This window comes from Monodelphis domestica, chromosome 1 (genome assembly GCF_027887165.1).
Source record: "Monodelphis domestica isolate mMonDom1 chromosome 1, mMonDom1.pri, whole genome shotgun sequence".
NCBI lineage: Eukaryota > Metazoa > Chordata > Mammalia > Didelphimorphia > Didelphidae > Monodelphis > Monodelphis domestica.
In genome coordinates this window covers 87819984-87838192 of record NC_077227.1, presented here as the reverse complement: position 1 = coordinate 87838192, position 18209 = coordinate 87819984, and the positions used below count along the sequence as shown (strand labels likewise).

General features: G+C 35.2%; 1 protein-coding gene across 2 annotated transcripts in view; it reads right to left on the bottom strand.

Annotated features, from left to right (window-relative positions):
* Positions 1-18209, bottom strand: part of CPXM2 (carboxypeptidase X, M14 family member 2) — a 294314-nt gene that overhangs the window by 175967 nt on the left and 100138 nt on the right. For both annotated transcript variants that reach the window (XM_007478849.3, XM_001376113.3), the window contains exon 3: positions 15620-15729. In XM_007478849.3, coding sequence (XP_007478911.1) covers positions 15620-15729 — 110 coding nt within the window. The remainder of the gene's footprint in view (positions 1-15619; positions 15730-18209) is intronic.

Below are 18209 nucleotides of genomic sequence, written 5' to 3'. Positions count from 1 at the left end.
TATTAATAGATAGAGGTATTTTGGGATAGCTAAGTTCCAAACCCCTTCAAATTACCACTCAGCATGGCATGGCAACAATGTCAGGAATTAGGGACCTGTGAATTATTATTCAGGTTTAACTTAGCACTAAATTTCTAATGGAGATGGATAATCATAAGAGGCCCTGGTGTAGTCATTTTCTCACCATGTGGTATCTGAGTGGTTGAAATATCTTATTATACCCAACTAACTACATTTCCAGCTTTGGTTGTTTGTGCCAGGGATCCCCCATGAATGGTGGCAAAGTGCATGAATGGAAATGAGAGTGTGAAAGAGGTTACATTCATGCTAATATACCAACTTAACAGTGAAAGAAGAGAATTAAGGGGGCAGCTAGGTTGCCCAGTGAATTGAAAGCCAGGCCTAAAGATGGAAAGTCATAGGTTCAAATTTGACCTCAGAGCTGTGTGACCCTGGGCAAGTCACTTAACTCCAATTGTCCAGCCCTTACTGCTCTTCAGCCTTGGACCTAAAACACAATATTGATTCTAAGACGGAAGGGAAGGCATTTTTTTTAAAAACATTAATTTATTTGGTCATTTTCATACATTATTCATTGGAAACAGAGATCATTTTCTTTTCTCCCCCCCGCCCCCCGCCAGCCCTTCCCTAACCGACTCCCGATTCATCTGGGTATCACATGTGTCCTTGCTACGAACGCATTTTCTAGTTGTTGGTATTTGCATTAGGGTGCTCATTTAGTGTCTCTCCTCAATCATGTCCCCTCAACCTCTGTAGTCAAGCAAGTCAAGCAGTTGCTTTTCCTCTGTGTTTTTACTCCCTCAGTTTGTCTTCTGCTTGAGGATAGATTTTTTTTTCTCTCATAGATCCCTGCAGATTGTTCAGGGACATTGTAAAGCCATTAATGGAGAAGTCCATTACATTTGATTATACCACAGTGTTTCAGTCTCTGTGTACAGTGTTCTCCTGGTTCTGCTCCTCTCACTCTACATCACTTCCTGGAGGTTGTTCCAGTCCACATGGAATTCCTCCACTTTATTATTCCATCACCAACATATACCACAATTTGTTCAGCCATTCCCCAATTGAAGGGCATCCCCTCATTTTCCAATTTTTGACCACCACAAAGAGTGAGCCCAGCTATGAATATTCTTGTACAAGCCTTTTTCCTTATTATCTCTTTGGGGTACAAACCCAGCAGTGCTATGACTGGATCAAGGGCAGACAGTCTTTTAGTTCCCTTTGGACATAGTTCCAAATTGCCCTCCAGAATGGTTGGATCAATTCACAACTCCACCAGCAATGCATTAATGTCCCTACTTTGCCACATCCCCTCCAGCATTCATTAATTTCCTTTGCTGTCATGTTGGTCAATCTGCTAGATGTGAGGTGATACCTCAGAGTAGTTTTGATTTGCATCTCTCTGATTATAAGAGATTTAGAAAACTTTTTCATGTGCTTATGAATAGTTTTGATTTCTTTAACTGAAAATTGCCTATTCATGTCCTTTGCCGATTTTTCAATTGAAGAATGGCTTGATTTTTTGTACAATTGGTTTAGTTCTTTGTAAATTTGAGTAATTAGACCATTGTCAGAGGTTTTGTAATGAAGATTTTTTCCCAATTTGTTGCTTCCTTTCTAATTTTGTATGCATTAGTTTTGTCTGTACAAAAACTGTTTAATTTGATATAATCAAAATTATTGATTTTACATTTTGTGACTATTTCTAAGTCTTGCTTGGTTTTAAAGTCTTTCCTTTCCCTACGATCTGACAAGTATACTATTCTGTGTTCACCTAATTTGCTTATAGTTTCCTTCTTTATATTCAAGTCATTCACCCATTCTGAGTTTATCTTGGTGTAGGGTGTGAGGTGTTGATTCAAACCTAATCTCTCCCACACTGTCTTCCAATTTTCCCAAAAGTTTTTTATCAAATAGTGGATTTTTTTTAAATTCAGCAATCTTATTGAGGGATTGTTTTGACATACTAGAGAATCATCAGAGGAAAGGTAACTACAAGGCTTTGACAGATAATTCCTTCTAATGTAAATGAATGAAATCATCCTTCTACCCAAATTTCAATGCTCAAAATATGCTAAGCACAAATCTATGACAGAGCTAATATTTTGTCTATATTAATTTGCAGTGTTTATGCCACTGTGATATTTTACAAGTAGGTACAGATTAATGGAAATAATGAACACCATGAGATGGATACATTATTTGACTTCACATTGCATGTTTTCCATTGAGCTGTAATAAATAATTATATTTTATATAACTATAACATTGAACAATGTAAATTTGAATATTTGCAACTATTTCACAGGCTTCATTATTTGAGGATTTCTAGAGTCCCATCTTCAGAAGACTCTGAAGCTCATATTCTTTTTTTTTTCAATTTTATAGTATTTTATTTGATCATTTCCATGCATTATTCATTAAAGACAAAGATAATTTTTGTCCTAAAATCTGGCATCTTTGTGTTTGTCATAGATTGTCTTGCTGAGGTCATTTACCCCAAGGCTATTCCACTGATCCTCCTCTCTGTCTCTTAGCCAGTACTAAATTGTTTTGATGACCACTGCTTTGTAATATAGTTTGAGATCTGGGACTGCAAGGCCACCTTCCTTTGTATTTTTTTTTCATTATTTCCCTGGATATCCTTGATCCTTTATTCTTCCAAATGAACTTTGTTATGGTTTTCTCTAATTTAGTAAAAAAGTTTTTTAGTAGTTCAATAGGTATGGCACTAAATATATAGATAAGTTTGAGTAGGATGGTCATTTTTATTATGTTCGCTCATTCCACCCATGAGCAATTAATGTTTTTCCAATTGTATAGATCTAGTTTTAATTGTGCAGAGAGTGTTTTGTAGTTGTGTTCATATAGTTCCTGTGTTTGTCTCGGCAGATAGATTCCTAAGCATTTCATATTGTCTCAGGTGACTTTAAATGGAATTTCTCTTTCTAATTCTTCCTGCTGAACTGGGTTGGAGATATATAGAAATGCTGATGACTTATGCGGGTTTATTTTGTATCCCTCTACTTTGCTAAAGTTGCTGATTATTTCGATTAACTTTTTGGTTGGTTCGCTAGGATTCTTTAAGTAGACCATCATATCATCTGCAAAGAGTGACAGCTTTGTCTCCTCATTGCCAATTTTAATACCTTCAATTTCTTTTTCTTCTCTAATTGCTACTGCTAGTGTTTCTAGCACAATATTAAATAATAAAGGTGATAATGGGCATCCTTGTTTAACTCCTGATCTCATTGGGAAGGCTTCTAGTTTATCCCCATTGCAGATGATGTTTGCTGATGATTTTAGATATATACTGTTTATTATTTTTAGGAAAGGCCCTTCTATCCCTATACTTTCTAGTGTTTTCAATAGGAATGGGTGTTGTATTTTGCCAAAGGCTTTTTCTGCATCTATTGAGATAATCATGTGATTTTTGTCAGTTTGCTTGTTTATGTGGTCAATTATGTGGATGGTTTTCCTAATATTGAACCATCCTTGCATTCCTGGTACGAATCCTACCTGATCATAGTGGATAACCCTTGTGATGACTTGCTGAAGACTTTTTGCTAGTAACTTACTTAAGATTTTTGCACTTATATTCATTAGGGAGATTGGCCTATAGTTTTCTTTCTCTGTTTTTAACCTGCCTGGCTTTGGGTTCAGTACCATATTTGTGTCGTAAAAAGAATTTGGGAGAACCCCTTCTTGGCTTATTCTGTCAAATAGTTTGTATAATATTGGGATTAGCTGTTCTTTAAATGCTTGATAAAATTCATTTGTGAATCTGTCTGGACTTGGGGATTTTTTAGGGAGTTCTTTGATGGCTTGTTCAATTTCTTTTTCTGATATGGGGTTGTTTAGGAAATTTATTTCTTCTTCCTTTAGTCTAGGCAATTTATATTTTTGTAAGTATTCATCCATATCACTTAGATTGCCATATTTGTTGCCATATAATTGGGTATAGTAGTTTTTAATGATTGCCTTGATTTCCTCTTCATTAGAGGTGAGGTCTCCCTATTCATCTTGGATACTGTCAATTTGGTTTTTTTCTTTCCTTTTTTAAATTAGACTCACTAGTACTTTGTCTGTTTTATTTGTTTTTTCAAAGTACCAGCTTCTAGTCTTATTTATTAAATTAATAGTTCTTTGACTTTCAATTTTATTAATTTCTCCTTTGATTTTTAGGATTTCTAATTTAGTCTTCATCTGAGGATTTTTAATTCATTCACTTTCTAGTTTTTTAATTTGCACACCCAATTCATTGACCTCTGCCCTTTTTTATTTGTTTATATATGAACTCAAGGATATAAATTTCCCCCTGAGTATTGCTTTGGCTGCATCCCATAGGTTTTGAAAGGATGTGTCACCATTGTCATTTTCTTCAATGAAGTGATTGTTTCTATGATTTGGTTTTTAACTAGCTGGTTTTGGAGAATCATGATGTTTAATTTCCAATTAATTTTTTATTTATCTGAGGCATTTTTTAAAAGAATTAAAGAAGAGAGATAAGATTTTTTAATCAAAAATGATCAGGAAGAATATACAGTGAAAGAAAATTTATGTAGAGAGACTATACAAATGTGATGTTTAATCACTTCTATATTCCCATCCCTTTGGCTCGTATTTATTTAAAGGTAATCTATGAAGCAGAGAGACTTAGAGAAGGGATGGTGTCTCAGCACTGATAAGAAGTATCTTAAAAAGTTTTGGAAAGGTGTTCAGTCAATTATCTTGTCATGGTCATCTTTCTGTGACTTTATTCTCTTATTTTACATTTTTTCTTGGCAAGACAAACTCCATAAGATAAAGGGAGATGCTTTTTACTGGATACTCTAGCAGGGGCTATAACTTTACTACTAAATTGATTGCATAGAAAAATCAAAGCTTCTAATGAAATAATTATAATTAAAATTAGAATGTAAGCTCCTTGAGAAAAATGACTGAGTTTTTAAAAATGTTGCATCACTATATCGTTTGACTCAGAAGTTTGGTTTGGACTCTCTCATTTGAACCAGCCTTCCTACTTCATTCTGGGTCTCCCTTTGCCTTTTTTGAATTTGACTTAAACTAACATTGTTTTAGAAAAGGGAAAGGAAGGTATTGATGGGAAAAGGGAAAAGGATGCTTTGATAAGTTAAACCCCGCAACAGTCGAGCCTAGAGGGTTGAATCTGAGTCCCAAAGGACTCTGCCTCCTTTCAGCTGCCAGTCTTCTTTATTTCTAAGCTAATATCTCTTATCTCTCTAGGTCCAAGCCAAAGGAAACTGATATGTTGAAATATAGATAGCACATCTCTGAACCCTGGGTTAGAAATTAGGGATTTTGCTGTTGACCTTAAAGAGAAAAATTTTGGTAAAATTGTTAGGGATAGAAGGTAGGTGCAAAATGGCAAAAAGATATTTAAAGGCTCCCCTAAGTGTGTGTGTGTGTGTGTGTGTGTGTGTGTGTGTGTGTGTGTGTGTGTGTGTGTGTTTAGTTAGGAAGATAAATTTCATAGTTTAAGTTCTGAGAGGTGAAAAAGTTCTTAATGGCAGTAATATCTAAGGTACAGCCATAGCCATTGGGGATGTAGGAATGACCTACTGGTGGAAATGGAGATAAAAAGAGAAGGGGGAAATGATAAGGTAAAGTTGGTATATTTTAAAATCACCAGGGACAGCAAAGTACTGAAATAACTGAAGAAGGCCATGCCTCTCAATTACAGGGGAAGGGATAATGATTGTTTGGTTTTTAATCCCCACCCCAACAGTGTTTAATATGCTTCTGGGCTCATAATAAGAACTTTAAAAATACCTTTTGAATGCCTGACCAAAAATCTCCAAGTTCATCAAATATCGTGTTTAGAAAAACCCAGATGGTAATTTTCTAGTACTTATTTTAATTAGATCCAAATGTTCATTTGTAAAGATTTCTTTCTTTGTGTGTGTGTGTGTGTGTGCGCGTGTGTGTTTTAGTGGACAGATACAGATAAGAGACCCATAGAACTTTCTGGAGGTCTCTATCTAAGAGAAAGGAAGCTTTATTTTACAAGAGTTTCTATAAATGTAAGAATATCCAAAGCCTGAACTGACAAGAATATTCAGAAGCCATGACTATTAAGTGGGTCTCAGTGTTAAACATATTTTATTCTTACATGTAGCTATTTAGTATAGGACAAAGAAATGCTTATATTTAAGGCAATTTATAGGGTGAACCATTTATTACATTGAACAAAATATAGAAGATACTATAAATGTAATCTCAAATAATGTTATTACCACCAAGAACTCATTTATGTAATTCTCTATGATTAAAAAGCATTCTACACAAATTATCTCATCTGATATTCATAAAAGTCTTGTGGGTACAAGTAACATCACTCTTATTTTACAGCTAAAATAAACCAAGGCTCTGAGAGATTAAAATCATACTTATTAATTAATTAATAATAATTAAAATTAAAATAGTATGGTATACTATTGGACCAATAGGAAAGAAGGAAGATGCTGGTCTTTCCTAGAAGTTGTTAGAGGAGGTTGGTACTTGCCACTCTGTAGGTTGTTTTTTGTTTTTTTGTTTTTTTTTTTGGATTGGTAAGAAAAAGACTCAGGTATCCTATTGATTGAGAACCAAGTGGCAAGACTGACGTTGGTACAAAAAAAAGGAAACATGGCAGAACTAGTATATGTGTGTAGAGTGATAACCTTAGAGTCTGGAAAATGTGGATTTAAATCCAATATTAAATCCAATAAATTCAATAGCTGTGTGACCATAAGTAAGTCTCCGACTTTTGGGGGCTCATTTTTAATGCATTAAATGAGAATGATAATAATTATGGATCTATCATAGGTCTGTTAGGATAATGTGAGTAGACTGGAGGGATCAATTAAATCAATCCACCTCCCACTCCATTTAAATCAGATGAGGACACCTCTGCTTAAATCAATGAGTGGGTCAAAAGTCTTTATTCAATTTGAAAGTAAGGAAAGCTATAGACTGAAATGAAATGACTACTCAAGAAGTGTATTAGAATTGGTTGAAAAGACTCAGTCTTGTAAAAAACAACGAAAAGGTTTAGAAGTAGGAATTTGAAAAGCATTCCATTTTTATGGTAATAGTTCCACAAGCCTCTGAGACTAAATCACTTAAGGGAGAGGGGAGAAGAGCTTATGCTTCTTCTTTTCCTCACAATCCTTTGCCAAATGATGACTATGATTTTCAATAGGTCAGAGGATTTGAGTTGTTTATCAGCACCCTAGAAAAGTTCCTGACCTAGCAATGGCTGATGAGTGTCTGTGTCAAGAAGGGAGGACAAACTAGAAAAGAAGCAAGACAGCTTCCGAATTATATAGGGTACTGAGTAGAAAACTACATTTTGCCTGTGAGGAAGTTTGTGATGACACCCAAAAGGGGAAAGAAAGTACTTATTTAATCAGAAGAACTTCCAAAAACCTGCAGGTTGCCCCTTTGTCATATGTTCTATCAGCCTGAGCCAGATTATCCCTGGATGCTATATGTACTTGCAAAAGGACATACCTCCCAGTTTGATTGGATAGTTTGTAACAATTGTATTTATATTAACTACTTATTAAATATTTATTTCTAAAAACTAGTTGCTGCCTAATTGAAATAATATGATAATTAATAAAGGAATCCCACTAATACTTGTGAACTATAGTACTAGAATACTATCCCTAGTTCCCTCTGATTTACCACCAAGAACCCTGAGGAGAAAAGCAGTCAGACACTGTGAGATTCCCACTTCTGCCTGAGAGTAGTGGTTGGAAAAGCAAGCTATTGCCTGCAATATAATGAAAACTGCTGAAACTGTGATGAAATAATGCATGGAAAGTATTTTGCTAATTTAAAGTGCTATATGGGAGAGAAAGAAGGGAAAAAAAGAAAGACAGGAAGAAGAAAATGAAGAAAGGGAATGAAAAGAAAGAAAGATAGATATAGATTTGTAGGCAAATTAAATAGTGATTAAATATAAGAAGAAAAGGTGTGCTGTTTGGGAGATCCAATAGTATACTAACATCTGCTATGAAGAGAAATATGTGTAAATGAAGGAAGGATTCTAAGTAGGGTGTTCATGTTCAATACACACATATCCTATTCCAAATATTTGTATACAAAGTGGGTTTCTAAGTTCACCTTCACAGTTTGTCTCTCTCACATTCTCCATAGCTGCTAAAAGATTTCCTTAAGGCATATGTTATTACCCTACTCAATAAATTCTAAGTTTCTTATAGCCCCTAGGAGCAATCATAAAATAGCATTTCAAGTCCTTCCTAGTCAAGTCCCATGAGCAGTTAGGTGGTGGCACAGTGGATAGAGAGCCAAGCCTGGAATCATCTTCCTGAGTTTGAATCCAATCTCAGACCTCAACTAACTAGCTGTGTGAGCCTGCACAAGTCACTTAATTCTGTTTGCCTCAGTTCCTCAACTCTAAAATAAGCTTGAAAAGGAAAAGGCAAACTACTCCAGTCTCTTTTGCCAAGAAAACCTCAAATGAGGTCATGAAGAATCAGAAATGACGGAAATGATTGAACAACAACAAAAAATATGCCCCAGACTAATTATATAGTATCTCTTTCCCCACTTACTATGTTTCAGCCAAACTGGCCTTGATCTTTGTTGTACTTCATTTCTGTTCTGCATGCCTTTGCCCTGACCACCTCTCATGTTTAGAATGGATTCCTTCCTCATAACTGCTTCTTTATAATCAAACATGTTCCTGAAAGAAGCTGGGTAGCTCAGTGGATAAAGTTCAAGATTTGATTTCAGAAATCTTGACTCAGATTCCTAACCATGTGACCCTTGCTAAATCATTTAAGTGTTCTAAGCCTCAGATTCCTTATCAGTAAAGTCAATGAATTGAATTCAGGGGTCTCTGAAGTCCTTTTCTGCTCTAAATCTATGATCCCTTGATCAAAGGCCATCTACTCTTGAAGCCTTTCCTAAATTACATAGTTAATAATCCCCCTCCAAAATGACTATTTTGCATATGTTTCATATATACTTTATATGTATACAAGGTAGAATGTAACCTCTTTGATATTAGGGATTGTTTCATTGCTTTAAACCTCTAGCATAGTGTCTAGCACAACACCTGGCAAACAATTAGTACTTAATAATACTTGATGACAGATTGTTTCAAAATTTTCTATAAGTACATATCTGACCATGTGACAATTCCAATAGGTTCCTCTTTCCTCTCTTTAGTTTTTAAAGCCCAACATAACTTGTCCCCTTTTCTGGTCTCATTGAACATTCTTTTCCTTTTCCACACTCTGCAATCCAGCCACACTCTCCTCCTCTTTGTTACTTAGCATGATACTCCATCCCTTATCTCCATGCCTCTATATTGGCTATCCTACATGCCTGGAATGAACTCCCTCTTTGCTATTAATTCACAGATGTCTTGCTCTCTTCCTTTAAGACTCCATTCAAATCCCATCTTCTGCCTGAATCCATTCTTCTCTCCTTCCCCAACTATTAGTGCCTCCCATCACAAGCCATCTTTTAACTACTTTGTATTTGTATTTATATTCATATATGTAGTATATATTTTATTCACTTTATATTTATGCTTTATGTATCTATATGTGTACTAGTTTTTCCATGGAAATGTAAAGTCCCTCTTATTAAAGATTGCTTCATTCTTGGAATAAGGGTCTCAGTTCTTTCCATACTTCCTGGCACATAGCAAGTAGTTAACAAATGGTGCTTGGTTGACAGACATTAAATTTAAAACAATTAAACCAATATTAATTGAGCATTTATTATATATAAGATGTAATCTTAGGAAAAGGACTGACTGGAGGTAGGAGGTTCAGTGGATGATAAAGTTGGTAAGGGCCCTGTGCTATTGCTGTGACAAGGCTGGCACTAGAAAAAAAGTGCCAGGCTGAAGAGTGTGTGGAACTGATCACCTTGATGAGGGAGGGGCCCCATGAGTTTGGAAACTGGAGGAGGAGAAGATTCTGGCTGGTAGAGAAGTTGGTCACAAAGCTAATAAATGGCAGAGCCAAAGTGTGGACTTAACCTAGAATAAACTGATTGCTTTTCCCATGACACTATTGAAATATGGTTCTTATCAGATACAAATAGAAAGTGCACTCATGTATAATCCCAACCAATGTGGGAAAAGGCTATCCCTGAAAGATATGTGATATCATATATAAGTGTGTGTGTGTTTGTGTGTGTGTGTGTGTGTGTGTGTGTATACACACACATATATGGAGATGGGACTCTGATTAATTGAGATAATCTTTTTTTGTCCTTACTGTGACCTCCAATCCCTCCAATCTTTAGTTCTTTCCTAGACCATCAATCCTGCATTAGCCACTTTGAGTTCTAGTGACCCCTGTTTCCTTGATGTTCTTTATACAATATCATTCATTTACCATCATCATCCATATTCACTAACTCTTCCATAAATCTGGAATTCTATTCTTCTTCATCTTTACCTCATGGCTTCAGTGGCTTTCTTCAAGTCCCAGCTAAAATCTCACCTTCTACAAGAACCCTTTCCTAATCTCCTTTAAAGTTACCACCTTCTTTCCATTCATTATCTCCAATTATCCTGTATATATCTTCTTTGAAATTTTAAGTTGTCTCCCCCTTAGAACATGATTTATATGAAAGCCAAGACTGTCCTTTGTTCTTCATTATACCTCCACTGCTTAGTATAGTACATGGCAAGGTAGTCACTTCATAAATGCTTACTGATTTAGTGACTGATCTTAGAACCTATGATACTATATAAATTAGAGATACATTACACTTGTTTATCAGAGAGACTTTGGAGATACCAAAAAGTAGCAAGCTTCAAGACAGATGGGGTTAAAATAGGAACAAAAAGGAATACACCTTCTTTTCAGCAGCACATGGTACATTTCCAAAAAAACTGACCATGTATTAGGGCATAAAAATATTGCAAACAAGTGCAAAAGAGCAGAAATAATAAATACAACCTTCTCAGGTCACAATGAAATGAAAATAATGATTAGTAGGGGTACATGGAGAGGTAAATCAAAAATTAATTGGAAACTAAACAATACAATTCTCCCAAACTGGTTAGTTAAAGAACAAATCACAGAAAAAAAAATAATTTCATTAAAGAAAATGACAATGATGAGACATGCTTTCAAAACCTATGGGATGCAGCCAAAGCAGTACTCAGGGGGAAATTTATATTCTTGAGTTCATGTATTAACAAACTAGAGAGTGCAGAGGCCAATGAATTGGACATGAAAATTAAAAAACTAGAAAGTAAACTAATTAAAAATCCTCAGATGAAGACTAAATTAGAGATCCTAAAACTCAAAGGAGAAATTAATAAAATTGAAAATCAAAGAACTATTAATTTAATAAATAAGACTAGAAGCTGGTACTTTGAAAAAACAAATAAAAAAGACAAAGTATTGGTCAATCTAATTATAAAAAGAAAAGAAGAAAACCAAATTAACAGTATCCAAGAAGAAAAGGGAGATCTCATCTCAATGAAGAGGAAATTAAGGCAATCATTAAAAACTATTATGCCCAACTATATGGCAACAAATATGGCAATATAGGTAATATGGATAAATATTTACAAAAATATAAATTGCCTAGACTAACAGAGGAAGAAATAGGTTACTTAAACAACCCCATATCAGAAAAAGAAATTGAACAAGTCATCAAAGAACTATCTAAGAAAAAATCCCCAGGTCCAAATGGATTCACAAATGAATTCTATCAAACATTCAAAATATAACTAATTCCAATATTATACAAACTATTTGACAGAATAAGCAAAGAAGGAGTTCTACCAAAATCATTTTATGACACAAACACGGTACTGATTCCAAAGTCAGGCAAGTCAAAAACAGAGAAAGAAAACTATAGACAAATCTCCTTAATGAATATAGATGCAAAAATCTTAAATAGGAAACAAGCAAAGAGATTCCAGCAAGTCATCACAAGGGTTATTCACTAAGACCAGGTAGAATTCTTACCAGGAATGCAAGGATGGTTTGATATTAGAAAAACCATTCAAATAATTGACCATATTAATAAGCAAACCAACAAAAACCATATGATTATCTCAATAGATGCAGAAAAAGCCTTTGACAAAATACAACACCCATTCCTATTGAAAACACTAGAAAGTATAGGAATAGAAGGGCCTTTCCTAAAAATAATAAACAGTATATATCTAAAACCGTCAGCAAACAACATATGCAATGGGGATAAACTAGAAGCCTTCCCAATAAGATCAGGAGTGAAACAAGGATGCCCATTATCACCTCTATTATTTAACATCATACTAGAAACACTAGCTATAGTGATTAGAGAAGAAAAAGAAATTGAAGGTATTAAAATAGGCATTGAGGAGACCAAGCTGTCACTCTTTGAGGATGATATGATGGTTTACTTAAAGAATAGTAGAGAATCAACCAAAAAGCTAGTTGAAATAATAAACAACTTTAGCAAAGTTGAGGGATACAAAATAAACCCGCATAAGTCATCAGCATTTCTATATATCTCCAACCCAGTTCAGCAGCAAGAATTAGAAAGAGAAATCCCATTGAAAATCACCCTAGAGAATATAAAATACTTAGGAATCTATCTGCCAAGACAAACACAGGAACTATATGAACACAACTATAAAACTGTCACACAATTAAAACTAGATCTAAACGATTGGAAAAACATTTATTGCTCATGAATAGGACAAGCTAACATAATAAAAATGACAATCCTACTCAAATTAATTTACTTATTTAGTGACATACCCATTGAACTACCAAAAAACTTTTTCACTGAATTAGAAAAAAAAAAAAAACATAACAAAGTTCATTTGGAAGAACAAAGGATCAAGGATATCCATGGAAATCATAAAAAAAAAAATGCAAAGGAAGGAGGACTTGTAGTTCCAGATCTCAAACTATACTATAAAGCAGTGGTCATCAAAACAATTTGGTACTGGCTAAGAGACAGAGAGGAGGATCAGTGGAATAGACTTGGGGTAAATGACCTCAGCAAGTGATAAGCCCAAAGATCCCAGCTTTTGGGACCAAAACCCACTATTTGATAAAAACTGCTGGGAAAATTGGAAGACAGTATGGGAGAGATTAGGTTTGGATCAACATCTCACACCCTACACCATGATAAACTCACAATGGGTGAATGACCTGAATATAAAGAAGGAAACTATAAGCAAATTAGGTGAACACAGAATAGTATACTTGTCAGATCGTAGGGAAAGGAAAGACTTTAAAACCAAGCAAGACTTAGAAATAGTCACAAAATGTAAAATCAATAATTTTGATTATATCAAATTAAACAGTTTTTGTACAGACAAAACTAATGCATACAAAATTAGAAAGGAAGCAACAAATTGGGAAAAAATCTTCATTACAAAACCTCTGACAATGGTCTAATTACTCAAATTTACAAAGAACTAAACCAATTGTACAAAAAATCAAGCCATTCTTCAATTGAAAAATGGGCAAGGGACATGAATAGGCAGTTTTCAGATAAAGAAATCAAAACTATTAATAAGCACATGAAAAAGTGTTCTAAATCTCTTATAATCAGAGAGATGCACATCAAAACAACTCTGAGGTATCACCTCACACCTAGAAGATTGGCTAACATGACAGCAATGGAAAGTAATGAATGCTGGAGGGGATGTGGCAAAGTTGGGACATTAATGCATTGCTGGTGGAGTTGTGAATTGATCCAACCATTCTGGAGGGCAATTTGGAACTATGCCCAAAGGGCGCTAAAAAGCCATCTGCCCTTTGATCCAGCCATAGCACTGCTGGGACTTGTACCCCAAAGAGATAATAAGGAAAAAGACTTGTCCAAGAATATTCATAGCTGCGTTTTTGTGGTGGCAAAAAATTGGAAAGTGAGGGGATGCCCTTCAATTGGGGAATGGCTGAAAAATTATGGTATATGTTGGTGATGGAATACTATTATGCTCAAAGGAATAATGAACAGGAGGAATTCCATGTGAACTGGAACAACCTCCAGGAAGTGATGCAGAGTGAAAGGAGCAGAAATGGGAGAACATTATACACAGAGACTGATACACTGTGGTATAATCAAATGTAATGGACTTCTCCATTAGTGGCAATGCAGTAATCCTGAACAAGTTGGAGGAATCTATGAGAAAAACCACTATCCACATTCAGAGGAAAAACTGTGGGAGTAGAAACACAGAAGAAAAACAACTGAACATCCTAATGCAAATACCAACAAGATGGAAATAGGTTCTGATCAAAGACACAAGCAATACCCAATGAAATTGTGTGTTGGCTGCGGGGAGGGTGTGTGGTGGGGAGGGAGGGAAATAATGTGATTATTGTAACCAAGAAATAATGTTCTAAATTGACTAAATAAATTCAAATAAAAAAATAAATAAAAGGAAAAAAAGAGAGATGGGGTTAGAGTGAAGAGATGGACTTTGGAATAGCTAATGAGAGTCTGTTTAGTTGGAGATAGCTCATTGTCCAATATTCCTCTTGATTCAAAGCATCTGTATCCCCAGAAACTATTATGAGCAGATTTCTTTGGTTAGATTACTCTTTACTTGGTTGACCTAAAATTTTATATTTCTCTTGTATTTTGTATTATAATATTGTATATATGTTATATATATATATATATGTGTGTATATATATTTAGGTTGGTCTATTCTATTATCTACTGTAAAAAATAGACTCAAATACAGGACTACAATCCCCATGAGCCTTTGCTCCACTTCCCCAGAATGCCTTGTAATCTCACCTGGGCTGAGATCGAGAAGGTATTTAAGCTGATTCAAAGGCTTTTGAGGCTCTCTCTCTCTCTCTCGGCTCTTTTTGGACTTCCGTTTTGGAGCAGGCACGTCTCTTGCGTGATGTGAAGTTATTTTGTCTAGGCCTCTGGCCTAGGCACATGTTTCTTACTTGTATATTCTTTAATCTTTAACCTTTAATAAACCTCTAAAAAATATAATACTTCTTGCAGAGAGAAACTAATTTCTACCTGCCTCAGTCTCCCCTAAATTTTAATCTTTACACTACCTAATTTGTATAACTTTCTTGATTTCTGTTTAATGCTTGCTTGGATAAGGGTTTGCTCATTATCCTTTTTTGTCTCATATGACAAGTATTTGGTGGGATAGGGCTAAGCTCACTGAAAGTAAACTGTTACTCTCCCCTTTAGAGATATCAGGTAAAGTGAGAAGGGATTTGTATACTGAATCCTTAATAGGGCAAAACACTCATAGAACACAGATATCCAGTGTATAATTGATGATTATAATTGTAGCCTACTAACTCTAGTTTAGATAGGGGAGTAGAGGAATGAGTGTCCAGCTATGGCTCTACTCCTATTCTATAGGAAGTTAAAAAAATATTCTCCCATGAAGACAGAACTGAACAATCCAAATCTTATCTATTTAAAATTATCCCTGCAAAGTGGACCAACCCAGGTTCTTATGACTACAGTCTTGCATATAACAAGCTCTTGGCTAGAACACCAATTTATTGTGGGAAAGAGGAGGAGAAGAAGGAGGAAAATATAGAACAATTCTGCAACTGGAATCACTTTGACTGCTCAGGAAAACTATGACTGTTACCTGGATGTTGAGCCTGCCTCTGTGAGCCCCCAGGCCATATCGCTTAACTGTTGAGGCATGCAGCTGAAAGTCCGTGATTTTTAATGTCTCCAAACCCAGAGGAGGACAACCTGGAATGCAAAGGTATTGTTAAAATTTTTTTAAGAAAAACAAAGAACTATAGACTGGACAGATGTTTTATATTTGCCTCCATAATGTTTCAAGCTTTTCATTTCCTGGCCTCTGTTCTTGTTTCCTGGGGTGTCTGTTTCCACAGGTATGCACAGTATTTCCTGACAAATGCTTGTTCATTTGAATGTCAACATAATGCCTCTTTTCTTCTCTTTTTGTCATTTTTTTCTATTGTTTTGCTTTGATATCCCCATTTGTTCTCCATGCTACTGTCTTGAGGCCATGTTTCCAAGTAAGATTGCTTTTGAGATTGGCAGTCAGGGAGTGGCTGCCTGCCACTAGTTAGCCAGATGACCCCATGGTTGAACTCTAAAAAACCCATTAGAACTTGTTGATTTTACTTCAAGTCCACTGAAATAACATGCTCTGTATCCTAATGACTAGAGGAGTATAAACAGAAAAAAAAATATTGACTTTGGTTCTTAGCAACATCAGTAACTTTGAGACCAGCTACAAAGCATATTTGGATCCATTCTTCACTTTCAGTCTTGTAGTCCCAAAGTGAAGTTTACTGCTTGACACTTTTCCCTGAAGAAAATTAAAAGCAGTAGCTTTGTAGTAGAATCTAATATCTACTAAAAAATTCTGAGTGTTAGAAAAAAGTTCATGTGCCACGGGAGTGCAGATAACAGGATAAAAGCCATCCAAGGTTCTACAGACCTGGGCACTAACATTCTTTAGCAGTTCTGGGAAATGCATATACAACATACAGTATTTTATGTTTGTGAAGGTCTTTTATGTATCTATGGCATTTCTTAAAATTCTTAGCATACTTTTAAGATGGCCAAACTTAAAACTGCACTAAGAATTTTGAGATACATAAGTATGCAGTTATACCTTTATTTATGTGCATAAACATAAAACATGAATATATAAGTGCATATTATATATATGTGGATATGTACTTACATATGTTGTATATAAAGCATCTTTATTTATGTCCCTAAATCTTTCAAGATAGGTAGTTCAGGTATCAATTCTATGATGAAATAGGTTCAAGGATGATAAATGAGTTATTCAAGGTCCCCAAACTAGAAAACAGTGGAGTTGGAATTCAAAGCTAGCTCTTCCCACTCCAATTCCAGGACTTTTCCCCCTGCCCATACATACTTCTGTAGCCTCAATGAAAAGATGGCTTTGTATTTATCACAGAGAGATCAAGAAAACAAAAGAAAACACAGAAACACTTTGCTAAATTCCATACCATTTTATTAAAGAGCCTCAATGACACAAAGTGCCTACGTGCTGCTTATCCTCACTAGGATGCTTAAAGTCATCATACATCAGAATTAAGAAAAGAAAGGTCATATCTCCTTGCTGTAAATCTTGTTGAAACTTGTTCTAATTTCCAACTGAGCAAAATATGTTTACTGAGTAACTACTAGGTGCTAGACACTGAATCAATACAGGCAGAGAGATGTTGATTAGATGTGGCTATATTAGAAGGCATATATACACAGGAAAAAATGCTCTCAGTCCTGGTATCCTGAAATGCAAAGAACAATAAGAAATGAAATGGTTACCACGTGAGTAGATTTGGATAATTACAAGTATTGATCCAAATTCCATTACCACAGAGAAGCCAAGGAAGTAGTGTTAGGGGGTGGCTGGTAGGAGGTGAGGCATGGTGGTGTACATTCATTCCTTTAACTAAAAATTTATTCTGTGCCTAATATGTGAGGAGTGCTGTTCTAGGTACTGGAAGAGATATGAAGATAATTAAGAAACAGTTTTTGTCCTCACAGAGCTCATAGTTGAAAATAGAGATAAACATAACACATATACTTGTAACAACATAATAACTAGAATAGAGAACAGAATATGATCAGAGGGAAGGGAAGAAAGGAATAAACATTTATATAGTAACTATTATATAAATAGGGCTGTTTTGACAAAGAGCAAGAGAATTCCATTTTCACTTGAAAGAAAACCTCAAAAGGCTTCATGGAAGAGGTAACTTCAAATATAAGAATGTAACTCTCTAATTTTTATTCAGAACCAGTAGAATTTTAATAGATTTAGAGGTAGGGGTAGAGGGAAAAGGAAACAGAGACTGCCACTCATAGTGAAATTACAATAACAAGAAAGTAAAGGGTGTGTAAGAGGTAAGAAGGCATCAGTAAGAAGTGGAGGGAGGGAAGAGGCATTTGTTAAGCACTTACTACGTGATTAATTGACAGTTTATGTGGGCTATTCCTGCCTAACCTGTTATACAGCCTTCCAAGCTCCTACTGGTCTAATCAAACACTGTCAAACATGCTGAACATTGAACCCAACATAGTGATGCCCTCTTTGAATATGAAGGACAATAACCACTATGCCAAGAATTGTGCTAAGTGTTTTACAAGTATTATCTTAATTAGGGGTGGAGAGCAATGTTACATAAGATTAGAAAATTGTTGGAATTAGAAAATTGTTG